General features: G+C 43.1%; 1 protein-coding gene across 1 annotated transcript in view; it reads left to right on the top strand.

The window, feature by feature from the left end:
- Positions 1 to 22500, top strand: part of myo15aa (myosin XVAa) — a 63904-nt gene that overhangs the window by 24265 nt on the left and 17139 nt on the right. Inside the window, exons 33-47 of the mRNA XM_063186788.1 lie at positions 1191 to 1305; positions 2420 to 2680; positions 10724 to 10788; positions 11278 to 11412; positions 12958 to 13039; positions 14891 to 15038; positions 15575 to 15665; positions 16050 to 16188; positions 16975 to 17090; positions 17432 to 17491; positions 18279 to 18354; positions 18529 to 18644; positions 19066 to 19184; positions 20012 to 20153; positions 20521 to 20632. Coding sequence (XP_063042858.1) covers positions 1191 to 1305; positions 2420 to 2680; positions 10724 to 10788; positions 11278 to 11412; positions 12958 to 13039; positions 14891 to 15038; positions 15575 to 15665; positions 16050 to 16188; positions 16975 to 17090; positions 17432 to 17491; positions 18279 to 18354; positions 18529 to 18644; positions 19066 to 19184; positions 20012 to 20153; positions 20521 to 20632 — 1777 coding nt within the window. The remainder of the gene's footprint in view (positions 1 to 1190; positions 1306 to 2419; positions 2681 to 10723; positions 10789 to 11277; positions 11413 to 12957; positions 13040 to 14890; positions 15039 to 15574; positions 15666 to 16049; positions 16189 to 16974; positions 17091 to 17431; positions 17492 to 18278; positions 18355 to 18528; positions 18645 to 19065; positions 19185 to 20011; positions 20154 to 20520; positions 20633 to 22500) is intronic.

Here is a 22500-nt window from a genome sequence, read left to right as displayed (position 1 = left end):
CTCTTCTCTTCTCTTCTCTTCATTATCTTCTGTTCTGTTCTGTTCTGTTCTGTTCTCTTGCCTTTTCTTCTCGTCTCCTCTCTTCTCTTCATTATCTTCTAGTAATTCAATTTTATTATATTCTGCATTCAATTCACTATCCATAAAAAAAAAAATTGAATCCACTCTAGAATCTAGTTGTTCATGTATGTATTTCGACCACCATAGCTGAAACACTCTTTGCGTGTGTGGAGGCTTGGGTCACATCATCCACATTACCCCCCAGTAAGACCATGTTAGTGCACTGAACCTTGTCACAGCGAGTAAATGATCCAGAGCAGGCCAGTCACCCACCAGTGAGTCGGAACTATCAGTGACACGGAAAAAAAGTCCAGAATTATAGTCATCAGCCCCTCAAGAAATTCCTCGAGATGTGCTTATTTGCTTATGAGAAATGTGGTGGTTAAGCGAGCAGTCAGGTAATTTAAGAGCTATTTTGCAGACTGGACGAAACACTGTTGTTTTGTGTGGGCCCTGGAATGTATCAAGTGTTCTTGATCAGTCACAGTTCCCAGTCAATGGGGGTGATTAGGTTACTATGTTACCGTATTTCTTGCTGCACCAAGCACCTCATAAATGCTTGCTTTACTTGACTGCTAAAGAAGGAGGTTTTAAAGAAGGGTTTAAAGAAGTATAACGTAAATATTTTGTTGTCTGTCTTTGTCTATCTTTAAATAATATAGCTTTGAACACTGGCAACATTCAATGACACAGTATTTAGACCTAAAACGATAAAGCATAACATAGTCAAGTATGTTAGTAATGTGAATTAGCATGTGTCTGTGGCATCAATAGTATCAAATCTGTAGGTCTGGAAAGTGAGCATGAGCAGCCTGAGCCTGAGCCCTTGGTGGCCAGTGAGCTGTGGCTGTGGCTGTGCTGAAGTGTGTGTGCGCCTCTTTACAGGGTATAAGGTACTCCCCAGGGGGGATAGAGTTCCCTTTGGGGCACAGCAGAGCAGCACCCAGGGGTCCTGGCTGTAAAGTTTTTACACAGTACACACACACACACACATACTCACTCACTCGTTCCCTAGCTGTCCAACCAGCACAGATGCTCATAGACTCTATCTCTGGCTGTCTGAGGAAGCAGACACACACAAACTCACTGCCTCTCCACTGCACTGCCTGTGCCTCTCACCTGTGCTCCAGGACATGGAGAGGGCGGCCAGTATGTCCAGCCGGATGATGGGAGCAGGAGGCCTCGCGGCTGGGGAAGGGGAAGGAGAGAAGCCCCCATCAGGCAGACCCCCTCCAGCACCTGGAGGTGAGTGTGGTATTCGTGTGTGTGTGTGTGTGTGTGTGTGTGTGTGTGTGTGTGTGTGTGTGTGTGTGTGTGTGTGTGTGTGTGTGTGTGTGTGTGTGTGTGTGTGTGTGTGTGTGTGTGTGTGTGTGTGCGTGCGTGCGTGCGTGCGTGTGCATGTGTGCATGTACGTGTGTACGTGTGTTTGTGTGTGCGTGCAAGTGTGTGTGTGTGTGTCTGTTTTAGTCGATCCAATTTGCAGTCTGTGCTACCTCCGCTTCAGTTCTCTGGTGGCTCTCTGCTTTCAAGTCCATGAATAATGCAGACGATGCTTAGTATCAATGGGAGGGTTTAGGAACAGAATCAATTCAAGTGGGGGCGACCGGCTACTTTATTACAAGATTCTGACCTCTGTTTGGATTTGTGAGTTTGCAATTCGTTTTTTTACTTTCAGTAGAAGTTAACTTTTTGTGTGTATCTAGCATTTTTTTGCTTGTTGTAGTTTCAGCTACACGGGCAAAATTTTGACTCGATTATCGAACACAATTTACAATATTCCCATTCAACTGATCTGTGATGGGTCATGTGTCATACACATTGCAGTGCTTACATTTCTAAAATGATAAACCAACAAGGATTATCATCCCTAATGAGCATGTACTAATTTAATGATCGTCACCAACTGTAAACCATTACATTTTTCTGTTATTTCAAATTTTTAACTGTTATAATTAAAATTGGTTGAGGCATAAAACTCGTGTCTCTGGCTTGGCCTGGTCTCCCTGTGTGTCATCGTCTGTGTGAGTGTGTGGTTGTGTGTTTGTGTGGATCTGTTGTGAGTGTATACAAGACTTGGCCCAAACTCCCTTGGTTGCAGTGTGTGTGTGTGTGTGTGTGTGTGTGTGTGTGTGTGTGTGTGTGTGTGTGTGTGTGTGTGTGTGTGTGTGTGTGTGTGTGTGTGTGTGTGTGTGTGTGTGTGTGTGTGTGTATGTGTGTGTTGTTTGTGTGTGTGTGTGTGTGTGTACGTATGTCTATACGCGTGAACTAAATGTGCTTGCTTGTGTGTGTGCAGAGTAGACTAGAGTAGTGTAACCATCCCTCACCTCCCCTGATTGTGCTGCGCTTCCCTCCCCTGCAGCGGTGCCAGTCCTGCCCATGGAGGGGGGAATGATGCCCCCCATTCCCGCGCCAGCCTCCCAATCTCCCCCTCTCGCTGCCGACCCTGCCCCTGCCCTTGTGCCCGATCTTACCCCTGCCCCTGCTCCTGCTCCTACTCCTGCCCCCGCTCCTGCCCCTACGCCTGCTCCCGCTCCCCCTGCAGTGCCAGCAGAACGCGCAATGCCAGCTATCGCCCCCATGCCAGCTATGCCTAACGTGCCAGACATACCTAATGTGCCAGGTATGGACAAACTGCCAGACAAGTCTTTTGACTTTTCTCTGCTTTCTGCTCTGCTGTATTCAAAATGCTTTTGCGCTCAAATTAGTTACAGTTCAAAGAAACTCCCGCACACTGACCATTTCGCTGTTCTTTCTTTAATAAACGACGTTTCGGTACTAGACCTTCATCAGGCAATCTCTTTCATTCATCTCAACACAGGCTTTTTCAAAACTTGGTTGACAGATAGCGGACCAATCAGGTCCGACGTTAGAATCACGTCACTCATTCACAGAAAGACGCACCCACAGTGGTGGGTGCTTTGAATAGGCTATAGTGTAGGCCTACATGAACACTGTTAGAGCATTGCACAGAAGATGATAGAACAAAAAACAAAAATAATAATAAAATAAAATTTTTCACATTTTTTTCTTCTTGGCTACAAGTGGAGACTGTTGAGGAAAAGATGTAAATTAACCCAACATAACATTTAGATTAAATTCGTCATTTAGTCCTTTTGGTGCTAGAGTCTGTAAGGTAAAAATCCAATAGGCCTCGCGTCTTTTTAGTAGCAGGTCATGGTTACCTCCCCTCCGTGGTGCAGCCACCTGCTCAATACCACAGTAGCGCAATTGGGAGATATCATGCTTGCAGTCATTGAAGTGCACTGCTACGGGGTAGTTGCGGTCATTCCTCCTAATCGTGCTCTTATGTTCACTGACGCGTTGTTTGAGCTGTCTTGTGGTTTTCCCCACATATACAAGACCACACGGGCATGTGAGCGTGTATACTACATGTGTGGAGGCGCAAGTGATTACACTTTTTATGGGGAAACTTTTGTTGTTGTGAGGGTGACGGAACGTGCGCGTCTTGAAAGTATTATTGCATTGCGCGCATCCTCCGCAACGGTAGTTCCCCGTCGGTAATGGACTTAGAAGTCTCTGAGATGTTCTTCTGGGCCTGTATCTCGTGAAGTCAGCGTGAACAAGTAGATCTCTGAGGTTCTTTTCTCTCTTGTATACGAAAAGGGGCATGTCTGTCATCAGATGGGCGAGTTCTGGATCAGATTTTAGAATGTGCCAATATTTTTTAAAAGTTGGGCGTATGGTGTGTGACAATGGAGAGAAGGATGTAAAACAAGTCACTGAAAATTTCCTTTCTGTTTTTTGCTTTTCTTCAGCAGGGCAGCGCGAGGTTTATTTAGAGCCGTGTGATAGGCCTTTTCCACCCAATGTATTGGATACCCCCGTTGTAGGAAACGGTCTTTCATGTCATTTGCTTTGTCTATGTAATCCTCAGTTGTTTCACATATTCTCCTGAGGCGAAAAAATTGACTTTTGGGTAGCCCTCGTTTAAGGGGGGTGGGGTGAAAACTACTCGCCAACAGTAGGGTATTCTTGTCCGTTTCTTTTCTGTACAATGTTGTCGACAGGGAGCCATTGTTTTTTTCAACCCACATGTCTAAAAAATGTACCCTTTCCTTGCTGTAGTCTACGGTGAATTCCAAGTTCTCATTAAAACTATTCAGTAGATTAATGAATTCCAACAGTTCCTCCTCAGTGCCATGGTACAAGGTGAATATGTCATCTATGAAGCGAAACCACTTCGATACCCTTGGCAGATGTGTATTCTTTTCCATGTTCATTACAAAATTTCTTTCAAAAAAGCCCACAAAAAGATTTGCATAGTTGGGTGCACAAATAGATCCCATGCTTGTGCCCGATACTTGTAGATAAAAGTCTCCATTGAACATAAAGTAATTTTTTCTCATGACAAAGGCAGCCAGGTCAATCAAAAATTCACTAGGTGGCGTAGCGCCACTCTCTCGGTCTTTTAAATAAAAGTCCAGCGCTTCCAGACCGCTCTCATGCGGTATGTTGGTGTAAAGACTGGCAATGTCAAGTGTGACTAGAAACACCTCATCGGATAGGTCTGTCACCGTTGATATCTTGTTAATAAAGTCAGTGGTGTCTTTGATATACGCTGGCAATGTGTGTACATAGGGCTTGATATAAGAGTCAACGAACTCCGATAGAGGCGCCAGTAGAGAATCGATCTGTGCAATTATAGGGCGTCCGGGTGGGTTAGTCAATGACTTGTGTACTTTGGGAAGTGTGTAAAACACAGGGCGGATTGGGTGTTGGCAGTAAAGGAAATCAAATTCGGCTTTTGTTATCCAGTTGTTTTCTCTCGCTCTTTCCAGATAGGTGCGCACTTCTTTTTGGAAAGCATTTGTGGGATCGGATTTCAGTCTCTTATAAAACTTTTTGTTTGACAATTGAGATACAATCTCTGCCTCATATTTGTCCGTATCCTGAACACAAATTCCCCCGCCTTTATCTGATGGTTTAATAACCAAATCGTTGTCATTAATCAATTCCATTAGTGCCTTCCGCTCATTTTCGGGAAGGTTATTTTTGACTTTCATTGGTTTTTCAACGTTGTTAAATATGTCATGTTCTACAAGTCTACAAAAAGTGTTGATCGAGGCATTCATTGAGTTGGGGCAGAACAAGCTCTTTGGTTTGAAAGTGGGAGTCTGGGTGGTGGTGGGTGTGCTTACGGTGTCATTTTGGAAAATAAGTGTTTCAGTTTAATTTGTCGAAAACATTTGAATAGGTCGACTTTCAGTCCAAACGCATTAATTCCACTGGTGGGCACAAACGATAATCCTTTGGACAGGAGGGAAGTTTGATCAGCGGATAATTCTTTTGAAGAGATGTTAATTACCGTCTCTGTCTGTGGTGTGTCCACTGTTGGTCCGATCCGCGAAAGGCGCTTCCCCCTCCTGCATTTCTTTTTAGCCTCTCTGGCCTCTCCTCCGATTCTCTAAAAAAGTTGCGGCTTGGCTGGGGCCGCTGGAGTCACTATCCAGGGTAAAGTCGCTTTCCAGAGTAGAATATCCTCTGCCAGGTCGCTGCATTCCGCGTTGATTCGGCCTTGATGAGCGTGCTGGGCGCCTTGGTGCAGGTGTTCTCGTGCGTAATGGCGCGCTCGCTGTTTGGTGCGGCATTCCTGGTTCGTCCTTGATTTGCCACTTGTACACTTCATTTCTCTTGTAATCCTCTGCGTCCCGTTTGTATTTACTCAGCTTCATTGTTTGCAGCTCCTCCTTGTATTTCGCCACAGAACCCTTGATTGTCTGTTCAATGGTTGAGAAGTCAGGTCCAAACTTTTGTTTCATGTTGTTCTCCAGCGTTTCAATCTCTGCTTTCGCCTGCTGTGCTTCAGTAGTTCCTTGCTCGATTGTGAGTAGCATGAGGTCCAAGGAGCACTTGTTGAGAATGCTTTCCCATCTTTCCATGAAGGCGTCATCCGATTCCCCGATTGCTGGGGCTTTTTGGATCCTTAACCCTCTGGGGATTCTCTTGTTTCTCCAATACTCGCTTAATGTTGCGCTGTGCATTCGAAGTCGTATTTCTTGAAGATGTAGTCTTTCTAACTTGGTTTTTTCATCTTCGTATGTCAGCATTTTCTCCATTTCCTCGTTGTCAATTAGTATCCTTCCGGCGTCTTCCTCTGTGAATTCGAATGTCTTTGCGTGGTTTTGTGTCAATGCATTGATTTCTTGAAATGAAGTCATTTTCTTGATGATTTCTTAGAAACAAGCGAAGAGGGTGCCGAAAAACTAAAGAAACCCTGGGTAGGGTTCTACTACGTTGAACTTCGGCTTTTTTTCGCACACCTCAGCTGGCAGGTGCGTCGGAGATGGCACCATGGGTCACTCAGCAACAGTTCAAAGAAACTCCCGCACACTGACCATTTCGCTGTTCTTTCTTTAATAAACGACGTTTCGGTACTAGACCTTCATCAGGCAATCTCTTTCATTCATCTCAACACAGGCTTTTTCAAAACTTGGTTGACAGATAGCGGACCAATCAGGTCCGACGTTAGAATCACGTCACTCATTCACAGAAAGACGCACCCACAGTGGTGGGTGCTTTGAATAGGCTATAGTGTAGGCCTACATGAACACTGTTAGAGCATTGCACAGAAGATGATAGAACATTATTATTTTTGTTTTTTGTTCTATCATCTTCTGTGCAATGCTCTAACAGTGTTCATGTAGGCCTACACTATAGCCTATTCAAAGCACCCACCACTGTGGGTGCGTCTTTCTGTGAATGAGTGACGTGATTCTAACGTCGGACCTGATTGGTCCGCTATCTGTCAACCAAGTTTTGAAAAAGCCTGTGTTGAGATGAATGAAAGAGATTGCCTGATGAAGGTCTAGTACCGAAACGTCGTTTCGGTACTAGAAAGAAAGAACAGCGAAATGGTCAGTGTGCGGGAGTTTCTTTGAACTGTTGCTGAGTGACCCATGGTGCCATCTCCGACGCACCTGCCAGCTGAGGTGTGCGAAAAAAAGCCGAAGTTCAACGTAGTAGAACCCTACCCAGGGTTTCTTTAGTTTTTCGGCACCCTCTTCGCTTGTTTCTAAGAAATCATCAAGAAAATGACTTCATTTCAAGAAATTAATACATTGACACAAAAACCACGCAAAGACATTCGAATTCACAGAGGAATACGCCGGAAGGATACTAATTGACAACGAGGAAATGGAGAAAATGCTGACATACGAAGACGAAAAAACCAAGTTAGAAAGACTACATCTTCAAGAAATACGACTTCGAATGCACAGCGCAACATTAAGCGAGTATTGGAGAAACAAGAGAATCCCCAGAGGGTTAAGGATCCAAAAAGCCCCAGCAATCGGGGAATCGGATGACGCCTTCATGGAAAGATGGGAAAGCATTCTCAACAAGTGCTCCTTGGACCTCATGCTACTCACAATCGAGCAAGGAACTACTGAAGCACAGCAGGCGAAAGCAGAGATTGAAACGCTGGAGAACAACATGAAACAAAAGTTTGGACCTGACTTCTCAACCATTGAACAGACAATCAAGGGTTCTGTGGCGAAATACAAGGAGGAGCTGCAAACAATGAAGCTGAGTAAATACAAACGGGACGCAGAGGATTACAAGAGAAATGAAGTGTACAAGTGGCAAATCAAGGACGAACCAGGAATGCCGCACCAAACAGCGAGCGCGCCATTACGCACGAGAACACCTGCACCAAGGCGCCCAGCACGCTCATCAAGGCCGAATCAACGCGGAATGCAGCGACCTGGCAGAGGATATTCTACTCTGGAAAGCGACTTTACCCTGGATAGTGACTCCAGCGGCCCCAGCCAAGCCGCAACTTTTTTAGAGAATCGGAGGAGAGGCCAGAGAGGCGGAAAAAGAAATGCAGGAGGGGGAAGCGCCTTTCGCGGATCGGACCAACAGTGGACACACCACAGACAGAGACGGTAATTAACATCTCTTCAAAAGAATTATCCGCTGATCAAACTTCCCTCCTGTCCAAAGGATTATCGTTTGTGCCCACCAGTGGAATTAATGCGTTTGGACTGAAAGTCGACCTATTCAAATGTTTTCGACAAATTAAACTGAAACACTTATTTTCCAAAAATGACACCGTAAGCACACCCACCACCACCCAGACTCCCACTTTCAAACCAAAGAGCTTGTTCTGCCCCAACTCAATGAATGCCTCGATCAACACTTTTTGTAGACTTGTAGAACATGACATATTTAACAACGTTGAAAAACCAATGAAAGTCAAAAATAACCTTCCCGAAAATGAGCGGAAGGCACTAATGGAATTGATTAATGACAACGATTTGGTTATTAAACCATCAGATAAAGGCGGGGGAATTTGTGTTCAGGATACGGACAAATATGAGGCAGAGATTGTATCTCAATTGTCAAACAAAAAGTTTTATAAGAGACTGAAATCCGATCCCACAAATGCTTTCCAAAAAGAAGTGCGCACCTATCTGGAAAGAGCGAGAGAAAACAACTGGATAACAAAAGCCGAATTTGATTTCCTTTACTGCCAACACCCAATCCGCCCTGTGTTTTACACACTTCCCAAAGTACACAAGTCATTGACTAACCCACCCGGACGCCCTATAATTGCACAGATCGATTCTCTACTGGCGCCTCTATCGGAGTTCGTTGACTCTTATATCAAGCCCTATGTACACACATTGCCAGCGTATATCAAAGACACCACTGACTTTATTAACAAGATATCAACGGTGACAGACCTATCCGATGAGGTGTTTCTAGTCACACTTGACATTGCCAGTCTTTACACCAACATACCGCATGAGAGCGGTCTGGAAGCGCTGGACTTTTATTTAAAAGACCGAGAGAGTGGCGCTACGCCACCTAGTGAATTTTTGATTGACCTGGCTGCCTTTGTCATGAGAAAAAATTACTTTATGTTCAATGGAGACTTTTATCTACAAGTATCGGGCACAAGCATGGGATCTATTTGTGCACCCAACTATGCAAATCTTTTTGTGGGCTTTTTTGAAAGAAATTTTGTAATGAACATGGAAAAGAATACACATCTGCCAAGGGTATCGAAGTGGTTTCGCTTCATAGATGACATATTCACCTTGTACCATGGCACTGAGGAGGAACTGTTGGAATTCATTAATCTACTGAATAGTTTTAATGAGAACTTGGAATTCACCGTAGACTACAGCAAGGAAAGGGTACATTTTTTAGACATGTGGGTTGAAAAAAACAATGGCTCCCTGTCGACAACATTGTACAGAAAAGAAACGGACAAGAATACCCTACTGTTGGCGAGTAGTTTTCACCCCACCCCCCTTAAACGAGGGCTACCCAAAAGTCAATTTTTTCGCCTCAGGAGAATATGTGAAACAACTGAGGATTACATAGACAAAGCAAATGACATGAAAGACCGTTTCCTACAACGGGGGTATCCAATACATTGGGTAGAAAAGGCCTATAACACGGCTCTAAATAAATCTCGAGCTGCCCTGCTGAAGAAAAGCAAAAAAACAGAAAATAAATTTTCAGTGACTTGTGTTACATCCTTCTCTCCATTGTCACACACCATACGCCCAATTTTTAAAAAATATTGGCCCATTCTAAAATCTGATCCAGAACTCGCCCATCTGATGACAGACATGCCCCTTTTCGTATACAAGAGAGAAAAGAACCTCAGAGATCTACTTGTTCACGCTGACTTCACGAGATACAGGCCCAGAAGAACATCTCAGAGACTTCTAAGTCCATTACCGACGGGGAACTACCGTTGCGGAGGATGCGCGCAATGCAATAATACTTTCAAGACGCGCACGTTCCGTCACCCTCACAACAACAAAAGTTTCCCCATAAAAAGTGTAATCACTTGCGCCTCCACACATGTAGTATACACGCTCACATGCCCGTGTGGTCTTGTATATGTGGGGAAAACCACAAGACAGCTCAAACAACGCGTCAGTGAACATAAGAGCACGATTAGGAGGAATGACCGCAACTACCCCGTAGCAGTGCACTTCAATGACTGCAAGCATGATATCTCCCAATTGCGCTACTGTGGTATTGAGCAGGTGGCTGCACCACGGAGGGGAGGTAACCATGACCTGCTACTAAAAAGACGCGAGGCCTATTGGATTTTTACCTTACAGACTCTAGCACCAAAAGGACTAAATGACGAATTTAATCTAAATGTTATGTTGGGTTAATTTACATCTTTTCCTCAACAGTCTCCACTTGTAGCCAAGAAGAAAAAAATGTGAAAAATTTTATTTTATTATTTTTTTTGTTTTTTGTTCTATCATCTTCTGTGCAATGCTCTAACAGTGTTCATGTAGGCCTACACTATAGCCTATTCAAAGCACCCACCACTGTGGGTGCGTCTTTCTGTGAATGAGTGACGTGATTCTAACGTCGGACCTGATTGGTCCGCTATCTGTCAACCAAGTTTTGAAAAAGCCTGTGTTGAGATGAATGAAAGAGATTGCCTGATGAAGGTCTAGTACCGAAACGTCGTTAAAGAAAGAACAGCGAAATGGTCAGTGTGCGGGAGTTTCTTTGAACTGTTGCTGAGTGACCCATGGTGCCATCTCCGACGCACCTGCCAGCTGAGGTGTGCGAAAAAAAGCCGAAGTTCAGCGCTCAAATTAGTTACAGAAAAAAGATGTTCTGCAGTATTGCATGTGTGCCCGTTTTGTTCCCGCAGGGGTAGACCCCTCAGTCATGTCCCCGCAGCAGCAAGCGATCATCAACCAACAGGCGATCATATTGGTGAGTCACTACAGTGTCACTACAATTTCTAAGAGGAAATCCGGGGAAAATCCCCAGAGAAACAGATGATGGATATTAAAATAATGTTCCAGCTGAAAAATCTGAGGACAGGTCAATATAGGGACAGAAGCGGGAAATGCAGGCATCCTGAAGCATATTTCCCAGGGTATTTAGGTAGCAGCTGGTGTCAGTGGTGGAACAATTGCACACAGGGCCCCAGGGCACTGGCCCATGACCTGCCAAGGTGAAGACCCCACCACCATTCCGGGAGGGCCCTGGGCCAGGGGGCAAGAGCCCCACTTGCCCCCGCAATAGCTTCGACCCTGCCTGATGTCCATGACCTTATCTATAGGGTCCATGGTAACCACTGGTCTCCATGACACTACCTATATATATGATCTAGGGTTAGGGTTAGACACAGGGTTAGACACGTCTCTATATCACTATCCATACGCTCTCTGGTAACCCATCTCTCTCTGTGTGTGGTAGGCCCAGCAGATGACGATGCAGGCCATGGCTCTGCACCATCAGATGTACAACTCTATGGGGGGTCACAGTACTCCAGTCCCCCCAATGACCCCACAGCACCTGAGCCCACAACATCCAGCAGCTCATCACACACCTGTGAGTCTGCAGCATACAGTACACCTACACTACTGACCACTTTTAGTATGCACGCATGCACGCACGCACGCTCACACACACACACACACACACACACACACACACACACACACACACACACACACACACACACACACACACACACACACACACACACACACACACACACACACACACACATACACACACATAGTACACACCTCAGCACATTAGTCTGCACAGCGTTTCCAAGTGGGTTTTTTTCATGTGTTCGCATTCTTGGAAAAACGTATCAAAAATGGGAGTAACATTCATTTACACCTTTTTTCAATTGCTAACAAGCTCTTGCCCTTATTTTGGATACACTTAACACCTGACTGACACCTGTCCGACTGACGCCTACAAAACACAATTGGCCAAATGGTCAATTTACTGTTTAATACACTGTTAAATGCTGAGTATTCATTTCAAAACACATATTTTTCTGTACACACTACCTTTCCCAGAACACTAGAAATCTGGCTCAGATACAGGTATTTACATGCAAAACATGCATTTCACTATTTTTTTTACTCTGAATGTGTGTGTAGGGAACTGTATGTCCTCATACTATGGTGACATTCAAAAAGATTCCAGTAGGAAACAAATCATTTTTGTTTTACTTTTGACTACAGAAATGCTGTTTACAGTATGATAGAACATGTTTGAACGGGTGTAATAGACAAAGTTTTACAATATTGCTTACAGTGAACAATATTCATGAAAAAATAAGGCACACAATTGCTGAACCTACAGATTATGTCCCTCACATGTTGTCCCTCCAAACGTAATCTATTCATTGTTTTTAAGAAAATATCACTTTTATTGCCACTGTACTCCTGCTGATGTGATAAGGCATTTTACTGTACCAAGGTGTTGGATGTTGTATTTCCATTTTTGGCATAGTACGCATTTGCAAATAAGCCATAAAAGATACATAACTTTGATGATGTGCTTATCCAGTATGTAAAGAAAATAAAATGCAAGCATCATAGAAATGCATTATCTCACTGCTTATTGTGTGAAAACAGTATGAAATGTGTCAGCTGTATGGCTAGGGAAAGCGCATGATGTGCTAACTGTATTTAGACTTTTGCAAATGTTTCTGAAGAATGGCCAAAAGCTTCTTGGAAAAAATCTATAATGAAAGAAATATATCCAAATGTGCATCCAGAACAGCAATTGTATGAATATTTTAGGGTTTGTAGAAATGAAAAGCATTTCGTCCTGAATTTTCTTTTTCTGAATTACTGAATGAAAAAAAAAAATGGGACACAGATTTAGAAAGTTTGGGGATCAAGGTAATACGTTCATCCATCCATGCATGGAAACAATCACCTCATTTCATTTCCTATTACCCGTGTTGTGTACGATTTCCTCAGCATTTTATAAAGTAGTCTGCAGCTTGAAGCAGTCTTTACTCTGCTATGGCCCTCTACTCTCTTCCACCAGGTTCTTAGAACTGAATCCTGTGGAACATTCTGGAATGTTCTTATTAAATGTTTCTGTGCTCATGTCATCCTGTAGACTAAGCCAGAGATGGAATTTAATCCGTACAGACAGGCCCCTGTGTCGTCGCACAGATCTCCACAATGGAATGCTACTACTGGTAAGTGTACCAATGCTTGTGTTTATGATTGTCCTTGAAGCTACACAAAGTGGCTTTTGTGAACCTTACACTAATGTTTAAAAATAGTGTTCAGTGGTTCATTGTTGGGGAGCCGTAGCTCAGTGGGCCAAGGTTTCTAGTCCAGCCTGAGCTCATTTCCCGATCCATCTTCGTCTCTCTACTTTCCCATCTATCTTCACTGTCCTATCATAATAAAGGGGGAAAAAAACATGTGACATTGTGAAAGGGACCTCTGAATTTACTTCACCATGGTCGATACTCATGAACGGCGTGACGTTTTCCATGTGCGTTACGCCCATTTATGGGGGAAAACAACCCATACAAGTCAATTGGTAATGTTGGGGTTCAATAGACGAAAGATACGGACCTGTAGACAAGCGCTGTTCACGCGCAACATGCCGAAAACGTGTTGTGTTGCCGGCTGTTCAAATAATATAGCCAAACAGCCGTGGCTGAAGCATGGAATCTGTTCATTTAGGTTAGCCGATGTAGCATGTAAGTCAATGAGACATTCGGTTTGTTTTCACCCATAAAGGGGCGTAACGCAAATTTAAGAGCAAAGTACCCGGATGGCCGTTCATGAGTATAAGCACATGAATTGAAATTATAAAGGTTCACAAGACTGCTTTATGCTCCCAAACAAAGTTGAATTGCACACAGTGAAGATGCCTAGCCTTGCAATTCTCTATGAGTAACAATTCTGTTTCTAACCCGTAGGCGGATGAAAAACAAAATATACTTGGTATTGTTTCAGAGTAGTTGTTTTTTTGTCTTTCACAACAGTTTCCAGCTGACCTGTATGTAGACGGCCAATAGTAATGATTTGGTCTTGTGTAGCAGAGAATGCAAAGGCTTGTGCGGCTTTGATGTATGGTTAGGATGAAGGATTCATAACATTGTGTCTAAAAACACACGTAGTTCTGAGTAAGTCTGAGCTGTCTCTGCTAGGGGTAGACTGTTGACCTGCAGCTGAGGTACACACAGGGGCATCCTGAAGTCATTCCAGTGGCGTGGTTCACTTACAGTATGTGTAGTTGGGGAAACAACTTTGGCAACCTTTTTTTTTTAGTATTTTTCATCTTTCACTGGAAAATTATTAGAAAATAATTAATGTATGCAATGAGATCATATCTCAGGTTGTGATAGAGTGACCATCACTAGAGTTGTGACCTAGGTGTTCTGACTAGGGCTGTCCTAAACGATTATTTTTCTATCAACTATTTTTTTCGAATAGTCAATTAGTCAGACGATTAATTTTTCAAATACTTTAGCACTTTAATCTTCAAGGAAATTGGGGGAAAAAAAGAAAGAAACCGTCAAAATTAGGTCCCTGAGCTTACAATGAGCTTTAAATCACGATAGTAGCTTATTTACTCCTAGATACAACGTCCAATTCATAGGTGCAGGGCAATTTTAGGTTTCAATAAAGTAATAAAGCATTAGAAAAGTAAGTAAAAAAGCATTGAATTAAATGAAACGATTAGTCAACTATTGGAAATTCTTGCCGACTAATTTTTATAGTCGATTAGTCACGATTAGTCGATTAATCGTATCAGCCTTAGTTCTGACTGCCATGCCAACAAGCCTGACTCTTTGGTGTAGCAGTCAGAGTCCCAGTCTGGTTCCCGAGAAGGTCTGGGTTTGAGTTCCAGTGGGACAACTCTTACTCCCCTTCGCTATACAGGTCAACAGTTCAATATGTACAAGAAATAGTCTTCAAATTGTCAATACCTATATGTGTTGGATAACTTGACATGCATGTGTAAATGCAACAAAGATTGTGTTATGGATGGCAAGAGATTGACATTTGCTGTTTATGTTGAGCCTCAGGCTCAGCTCCGTGTCCGCCCCCAGGCCCAGAGAATGTGGTTCGCAGCTCAGTGTCCAACTCCGAGTACTGGGAGCCCAGTCACAACATCAAGGACATTATCAAGCAGTACCAGCACCCGCCTACACCCAAACCATCACCCATCCCCAGGTCAGATATCTATCTATCTATCTATCTATCTATCTATCTATCTATCTATCTATCTATCTATCTATCTATCTATCTATCTATCTATCTATCTATCTATCTATCTATCTATCTATCTATCTATCTATCTATCTATCTATCTATCTATCTATCTATCGTTAGTTGATTATCTACTATCTATAACACAATATATTTTCTTTTTCTTCTCTTTTCTCTCCCTCTACTCTTTAACACATGGAATGTCAGTTATGTATGGTAATGTGCAGTATAAGTCATCTTGGTTGATCTATCTATCTATCTATCTATCTATCTATCTATCTATCTATCTATCTATCTGTCTGTCTGTCTGTCTGTCTGTCTGTCTGTCTGTCTGTCTGTCTGTCTGTCTGTCTGTCTGTCTGTCTGTCTGTCTGTCTGTCTGTCTGTCTGTCTGTCTATCTATCTATGCCTGTCTTTTGATCTATTGTATATCTACCTACATGTCTGTCTACTCTATCATATCTGTGTTTGGATCTAGCTTTCCTTGTTCTCCTCAACAGAAGAGAAGGTAAAGTGTTTGTGAGGAGGCCAGATCCTCACGATGAAGCCATGCTGATCCTGAAAGACCAGATGAGTGCTCCACCTGCCCCGGTTGAGTAAAATTTAACACATCCCTTCATCAAACACATATTTCATTCCCATTTTCTCCTGCCAAAAGCATTTTTTTCAGTCCTACTGGTACTAAGGCACTGTAGCTTCTTGGTGCACATTGTTGTTGCTCTGGAATGTGGAATGGTTTGATACCAGTTTGATTACAGAGATGACAACTCTAAAAAAAAGACAACTTGGTAAAACAGAATTACAAGGAGATCACAATGATGTATTTTCTAATAGCACATCTTGACCATTGCCATGCAGGCTAACATTGTTATGAGACCATGTCTTACTGTAAATGTAAGGGCTTAACTAACCAATGTTTTCCATCCCTCCACCACACCGTCTCATCCTCCACAATACCATCACCCATCCCCACAGAGAAAGAAGGTGTATGGCCCCCCACCCCCTGGACCAGCGCCAGGCTCGCGATACGATGAGAACCGAGTGCCCAAGACCATCAGGAGGTCCCAGCCCCCCGTGCCAGCCGTCAGCCACAGGCTCCCGCTGCCCGAGCCAGGTACTGCAACGTCCAATAGGAATCTCACGTCAGCTGTGATTGACAGGTCTGATGGACACACTAGGAAGAACACTGTGTGTGTGTGTGTGTGTGTGTGTGTGTGTGTGTGTGTGTGTGTGTGTGTGTGTGTGTGTGTGTGTGTGTGTGTGTGTCTGTGTGTGTCTGTGTGTGTCTGTGTGTGTCTGTGTCTGTGTCTGTGTGAGAGAGAGAGAGAGAGAGAGAGAGAGCGAGAGAGAGACTACACCTACACGCCAGCATTTTGCTGTTTGCTGTGCTGCTGTGGGATGGTTATTGATTGGCAGGTTTGCATTAATTATACTGCACGTCTGTTTTGTTGTGCTGTCATGTGGTTGTGGTTGACAAGTGTGAAAGAAAACCGATCGCCCACAACAATGCTAGAGATTTTAATTGAGGAGGAGCAGGCAAAGCTTTAACACAGGAGGAGTTCAGCAGTGTTTTCAGCAATGTTAACCTTCATTACCCTTCCTTGTCCTGCAACTTGGCAGTTGATGCCAATCCTTTGAACATTTGGACTGACAGGTGCATTTTGATTATGCTGCATGGCTTTTTGCTCTACCATGTTTGTATTTTATTATTGTTGGTTAGCATGAGGCCTCATAAGCCATCTTCAGCATCTATAGAGAGTGTGGCTTTTCAACAAAAACAAATCTGTCCGCTCGCACCTGAGGACCTTGTAAAAAAAGTTGAGCACACTTTCTGAAAGAAGACTGTGACTGACTGTGACTGGCTGACTGATTGGGTGTGTTGTAATCATTTATCTGTCAGTGTCCAGAGATCTCCCGGTGGAGACGGAGATGATCAAGACCAAGCTGCACAAGAGGAGCAGCGAGGAGCACTACACCTACACCAATGTGCCCTGGAAGATCTACCTCAGGAAGGAGGTCAGAGACTCAACGGCACTGAATAGGATGTGTTCACTGTCTGCAATCACACGCATAGCCATTTTAGATGCTGAGCCCACTCAGAGCAACAAATATGATTTTTTTTTTAAACTAAAAAGTTGAATTCGTCTGAATACTGTTAAAACAAATGAACCATGATTTGTAACAGCAGTAAATGAACAACCAATTGAATGGTGGATTGTTTGCTCAATGTTTTCTCAATGTGTCATGATGTCATGCGTGAAATTAGTAAATTCACTCACTAAAAGTACAAAACATGCAGGGTACAGGTCACAGTTTGTCTTGTCTCTTTGGCTTAGAATTTGTATTCTGTTTTCCAGGTTTTTTACCCCAAAGACAGCTTTAATCACCCCTTGGTGCTGGATCTTCTTTTCAAACAGGTATGTTACACTAGTAGTGCCCGGGGGTATTCCAAGAACCTGGCTTTCCAGTAAACCAGGTTATGTAAACCTTAAGGTAGTGGTAATGTTCTTAACCGAATGACACCTGTGGTCTACGTATATATTAGCAGGTTTACCACTTCCAGTTAGTTAACTTAAACAGGTTTATCACTTAACCATGTTCTTGAAATACTGCCCTGGCAACACATGTTGGACTGAGGGTTGATTTCATGTTCAGCAGTCACAGAAAGAAAAGAAAGACACACTGGCTGGCCTAGAGAAACACTGGCTGTTATGCTATGTTGTTCTGTTATACTCTGCGTTTCTCTGCATAACTGTAGCTTGGATTAAGATGTGTAGCCGGGCCTGGATATCTGTTGATGTGGATAAAAGTGTCTGCTATGTGTAATGCACTGAAGTAGGGATGTCAACAATTAATCAATGAATTGACTCCCGTTAAAAATGAATCGCAATTTATGGCCAACTGGACCGGCGAGAGACCCAGGTGAAATGGGCATGACCAAGTGTGTGTGAAGAGCATGTCAGTCACCTTTGGATTAAAGAATATAAATAAACATTAATTTCAGTTCAGCATTTTACCTCATTTTTAATTACATTTTTTAGATTTAATAGTTTTTTGGGGGAGGGGGGGGACATTGAGATATGGGGGGGGAAAAACACTGCTTATCAATTAATCTTAAATCAATCAATAAGGTCAATCAACTAACAATTAATGAAGTTATCAATAATGTGCATCCCTACAATGCAGTGTTTTTAACTCTTTCAGGTCGTCCATGACACCTTCTCCGAGGCTTGCATTCGCATCACTAAAGAGGAGAGACAGACCATGAAATCCCTCTTTGGTAACTAGTTTTGGTGTAACTGTGAAGTGTTGTGTTTTTATTTTTATGCATTTTGCTTTTTTATTTACGTGTATGTATTCATGTAATATGTTGTTTGCTTTTTATGTACTACTTTGTTTATTTACGGTATTTACTAGTAGCTGATGTTGTTTTGTTTTGATGTCTTTTTATAAGAGGAGAACAACGTCACTATAGGCTCGACTTCTTCAGACGACAACGTGAAGAAGAAGGTGGTGACAGCAGCCAGAGACACGTGGGATATCTATTTCTCAAGGCTCTTTCCTGCCTCTGTGAGTATGGTCTTTTCTCATCTATGTTTTACTGCACCTAAAAGGTCATTTGAAATGAATATCCTTCATTCTGAGTTTCTCTTTCTGTGTGTGTGTTTGTGTGTGTGTGTAATGTGTGTAATGTGTGTAATGTGTGTATGTGCGTGCACGTCTGTGTGTCTGTGCATGCGTGTTGTGCTGTGTGTGTCTGTAATGAGTGTAATGTGTGTATGTGCGTGCACGTGTGTGTGTGTGTGTGTGTGTAATGTGTGCTGTCTGTGTAATGTGTGTATGTGTGTGCACACCTGTGTGTGTGCATGCGTGTTGTGCCGTGTGTGTGTGTGTGTGTGTGTGTGTGTGTGTGTGTGTGTGTGTGTGTGTGTGTGTGTGTGTGTGTGTGTGTGTGTGTGTGTGTGTGTGTGTGTGTTTGTCTTGTGTGCAGGGCAGCGTGGGCACGGGGGTGCAGGTGTTGTCCGTGTCCCATAAGGGCATCAAGCTTCTGAAGATGGTGCGGAGCAGTGCAGCGGGGCCAGACTACTTCAGGGTCCTGAGGCCTTACAGGTGCTGCTCTCTAGCCTGATTGTCATCGACTTCATCGAAATCTCTTTGAGACTTGGTCTGACCTAGAGCAAAACAGACGTTTCCCAAACGGCATGGTTGACCTGCCTCCCTTGGTCACTGTATTTACAGTGTAATATCTCACAGCCAGTGTCTACCACTATTTTGACAGACATTAGTTCAATCTCCCACATGACCATGAAGTATTCACATAGCTGGACTATGACAAAAAATTAGACCGGCATTTTCAGCCAAGAGCGGTCTGCCAACCGCTTAGAGATACAATGAAGCCTGTGATAACATCTACTACGAGCTATTTTGACCACAACAGCCAAAAATGAATATTTAAATCTTACTCGGGAAGGACTGATACTGATACCACTGAGGACTGATACCACTACGTTGAGAGGAGGACCAGGCAAAAATAGATGTCTTAGGTCTTCAGAATCTCCTCTACTGGTTGTGCCTAGGGTCTAATCAAGACAGGGTGAAATGGCATTTAGTCATTATGCTGAAAAATTCTGGAACCAACTTCCTGTCCAAATTAGAACTGCCCCAACAGTATCTTGTTTTAAAAAGAAATTAAAAACAGCAGTATGCTTTATTTAAGCCTTTGGTGGTTAGTTAATTATTGCTCTATAACACAATATACTTCTCTTTCTCTACTCTTAAGCACATTGAATGACAATTATGTTTGATAATGTGCTATGTAAGTCATTTTGATTTATTTGAGCAGTCCACCGGGCAGTTGCCCTGTATGCCAGTCCAGCCATGAGTACTCATGACCTCTTTATTCACTATGTAACTGTTTGTTTTTCCCATCTCACCAGTTACGGCGACATCTTGTTTGTGACCGTCCCATCGAGGAACATGCTGGAGTTCAACCTGACCAATGAGAAGCTCATCCTCTTCTCTGCCAAAGCCCCGCAGGTCAAGACCATGATCGACCACTTCATCACCGAACTCAAGAAGGTCAGAGCCTATGGCTTTGGGTTTCGTTACATATACACAGTAAATGGTGCCCAGTTAATACAACTTAGTGAATCCAAATAGTGAGTAAACTGAATTAATCTTCTAATCTCATCTTCTGGTTGGTTCTAATCTGGACGTTTTGAATTACGCTGCAAAATGTACTGTGTATGTTACCGCATGAATCATTTTTACTATTAATTTATTTAGTTAATTATTATTATATTTTTTTTAAATGGGTTGGGAGCAATTTTATGTGTTTGGCTTATTAGCTGCTACTTGTGTAAATGGCATGACATGTAACTAGCAAGATGTCTTCCTCCTTTTATTCCCTCTCTTCCTCTTCCTCCACCTCCCCCTCCTCCTCCAGGACTCCCAGTACGTGGTGGCGGTGGTGAGTTACAGTAAAGAGGACCGGGCCCAGCTCAGCTTCCACAAGGGAGACATCATACGCCTGCAGAAAATGGATGGCCTGGAAGAAGGTACAGTATATTTATACAAGTTTAGACAACCATGCACAGCTCAGGTCAGGTGTGTGCAAGTAACTGCAGGATTAGTAGACACTTAAAAATGTAAAAATGGGAGACTGCACACGGCTTGACTTAACAGGTTTTATTCCTTTCTTCGGAGTTAGGAAATCCTGAGTGAACCTAATGACGCAAATGTTAAACGAAAAATAAAGCCTTTAAAGTCAAGTAGTGTGAAGGTATATTAATTTAATTGCATTTAGTTAATAATCGTTAATTGTTAATATTTTTGCTATCTAAAAGGATTCAGCCGTGTCGGCTGCCTGTGTGATTCAATCACGACTGTTGATGTCACTGATTGATTGACTGTCTGTGAAAGTCATAGAAGAGAGAGATATCAACTACATGTGCAGTGCAGAGAACCGCCACACACAGCTTTAACACAGGGACATGGGCACACTGACAGAAAGATATGATATTCATGATGCTTGGCAAGCCAGGCTGTTGCATGGAAAGAATACTCACCCGGCAGGGAGAAAAAAGTTTCCTTCTAGGCAGGTTCGTTTAGTTTACTAGGCTAGCATTTCAGGGGCATTACCAACACAAGCTAGTTATAACAAAATAATATAAAATATTACATGCAATAGAAATGCACAATGGATGTGTAATACAGAGACACCTGCCAGACATGGGGACTTCCAGCTGTCATCAAGCTTTGGCAAAGGACGCGCTCAACTTCTTGGGAAAAAACAAATGTCTTTGGGTGCGTGATAAAAGGTATCAACTTAAGGAAGAAAAATCCGCACTCACAAACTGCGTCTCATTATTCATTTATATTACCACCATGTCCAAAAGCAAACGCGTTTCGGCTATCAAGCCTTCATCAGTGCGTGGTACCACGCACTGATGAAGGCTTGATAGCTGAAACGCGTTTGCTTCCAGCTGTCATACATAGGCAATGCATCATCAAGTCACCCACAGCTGTTGCACAGAGACATAAGGTACGCCACGTCTACCGCTGTAACACACAGACTCATCTGTGTTGCAAGGACATCCTGTACAGCTGTAGTGGCAGACGCGTCACATGGAATACACATGTTACATAGACATACTGACGTGACCGCTGTCAGTCATACACAGACATGCTCTACAGCTGCCCTGCCCTGATCTGAACCTGTGACCTTGGTAACTCTGCCTTCGAGTTCACTGACAGTAATACTGCAGAGTAGGGGAACTGCTGCTTCTTTTGTTGCTGATGAGGTGTGTGTGTGTGTGTGTGTGTGTGTGTGTGTGTGTGTGTGTGTGTGTGTGTGTGTGTGTGTGTGTGTGTGTGTGTGTGTGTGTGTGTGTGTGTGTGTGTGTGTGTGTGTGTGTGTAGTCTTGCATAGTACATGCGTGTGTGCATACTCTGCATATCAGTTAGCAGTACCCTTTAAGTTCATAAACAATTTTTAGGATGGCTTTTTTTTCCACTAATTTATGGATTTCAACATAGTCGCTGTCATGAAAATGCAGAATTGCACAAATTCAAAGTAAATTTTGTGATTTTGCTAAAATGGCGAGTGTGGCGGGAACCATACGTATATGACATACTGGTTCAATGTTTTTACCTCTGTGAAACAGATGCCTTGAAGGTATAAGCGAATGTTTCAAATGTATATGTTACTTTATTGTCCCATGCTCTGGTTGACATGGAATTGCCCATCGTGAGGAAGAGGAAGACGTGTGTGTGTGTGTGTGTGTGTGTGTGTGTGTGTGTGTGTGTGTGTGTGTGTGTGTGTGTATGTATGTATGTATGTATGTATACTTTGTACGCATGTGTTTGTACTATGCACTAATGCATAGTGGTGTGTTTGCTTCTACAGTAGTATGTACTGCATAGT

This window comes from Engraulis encrasicolus, chromosome 2 (assembly GCF_034702125.1).
Source record: "Engraulis encrasicolus isolate BLACKSEA-1 chromosome 2, IST_EnEncr_1.0, whole genome shotgun sequence".
NCBI lineage: Eukaryota > Metazoa > Chordata > Actinopteri > Clupeiformes > Engraulidae > Engraulis > Engraulis encrasicolus.
The sequence above is the reverse complement of the archived record's forward strand: the minus strand, read 5'-3'. Positions and strand labels throughout refer to the sequence as shown.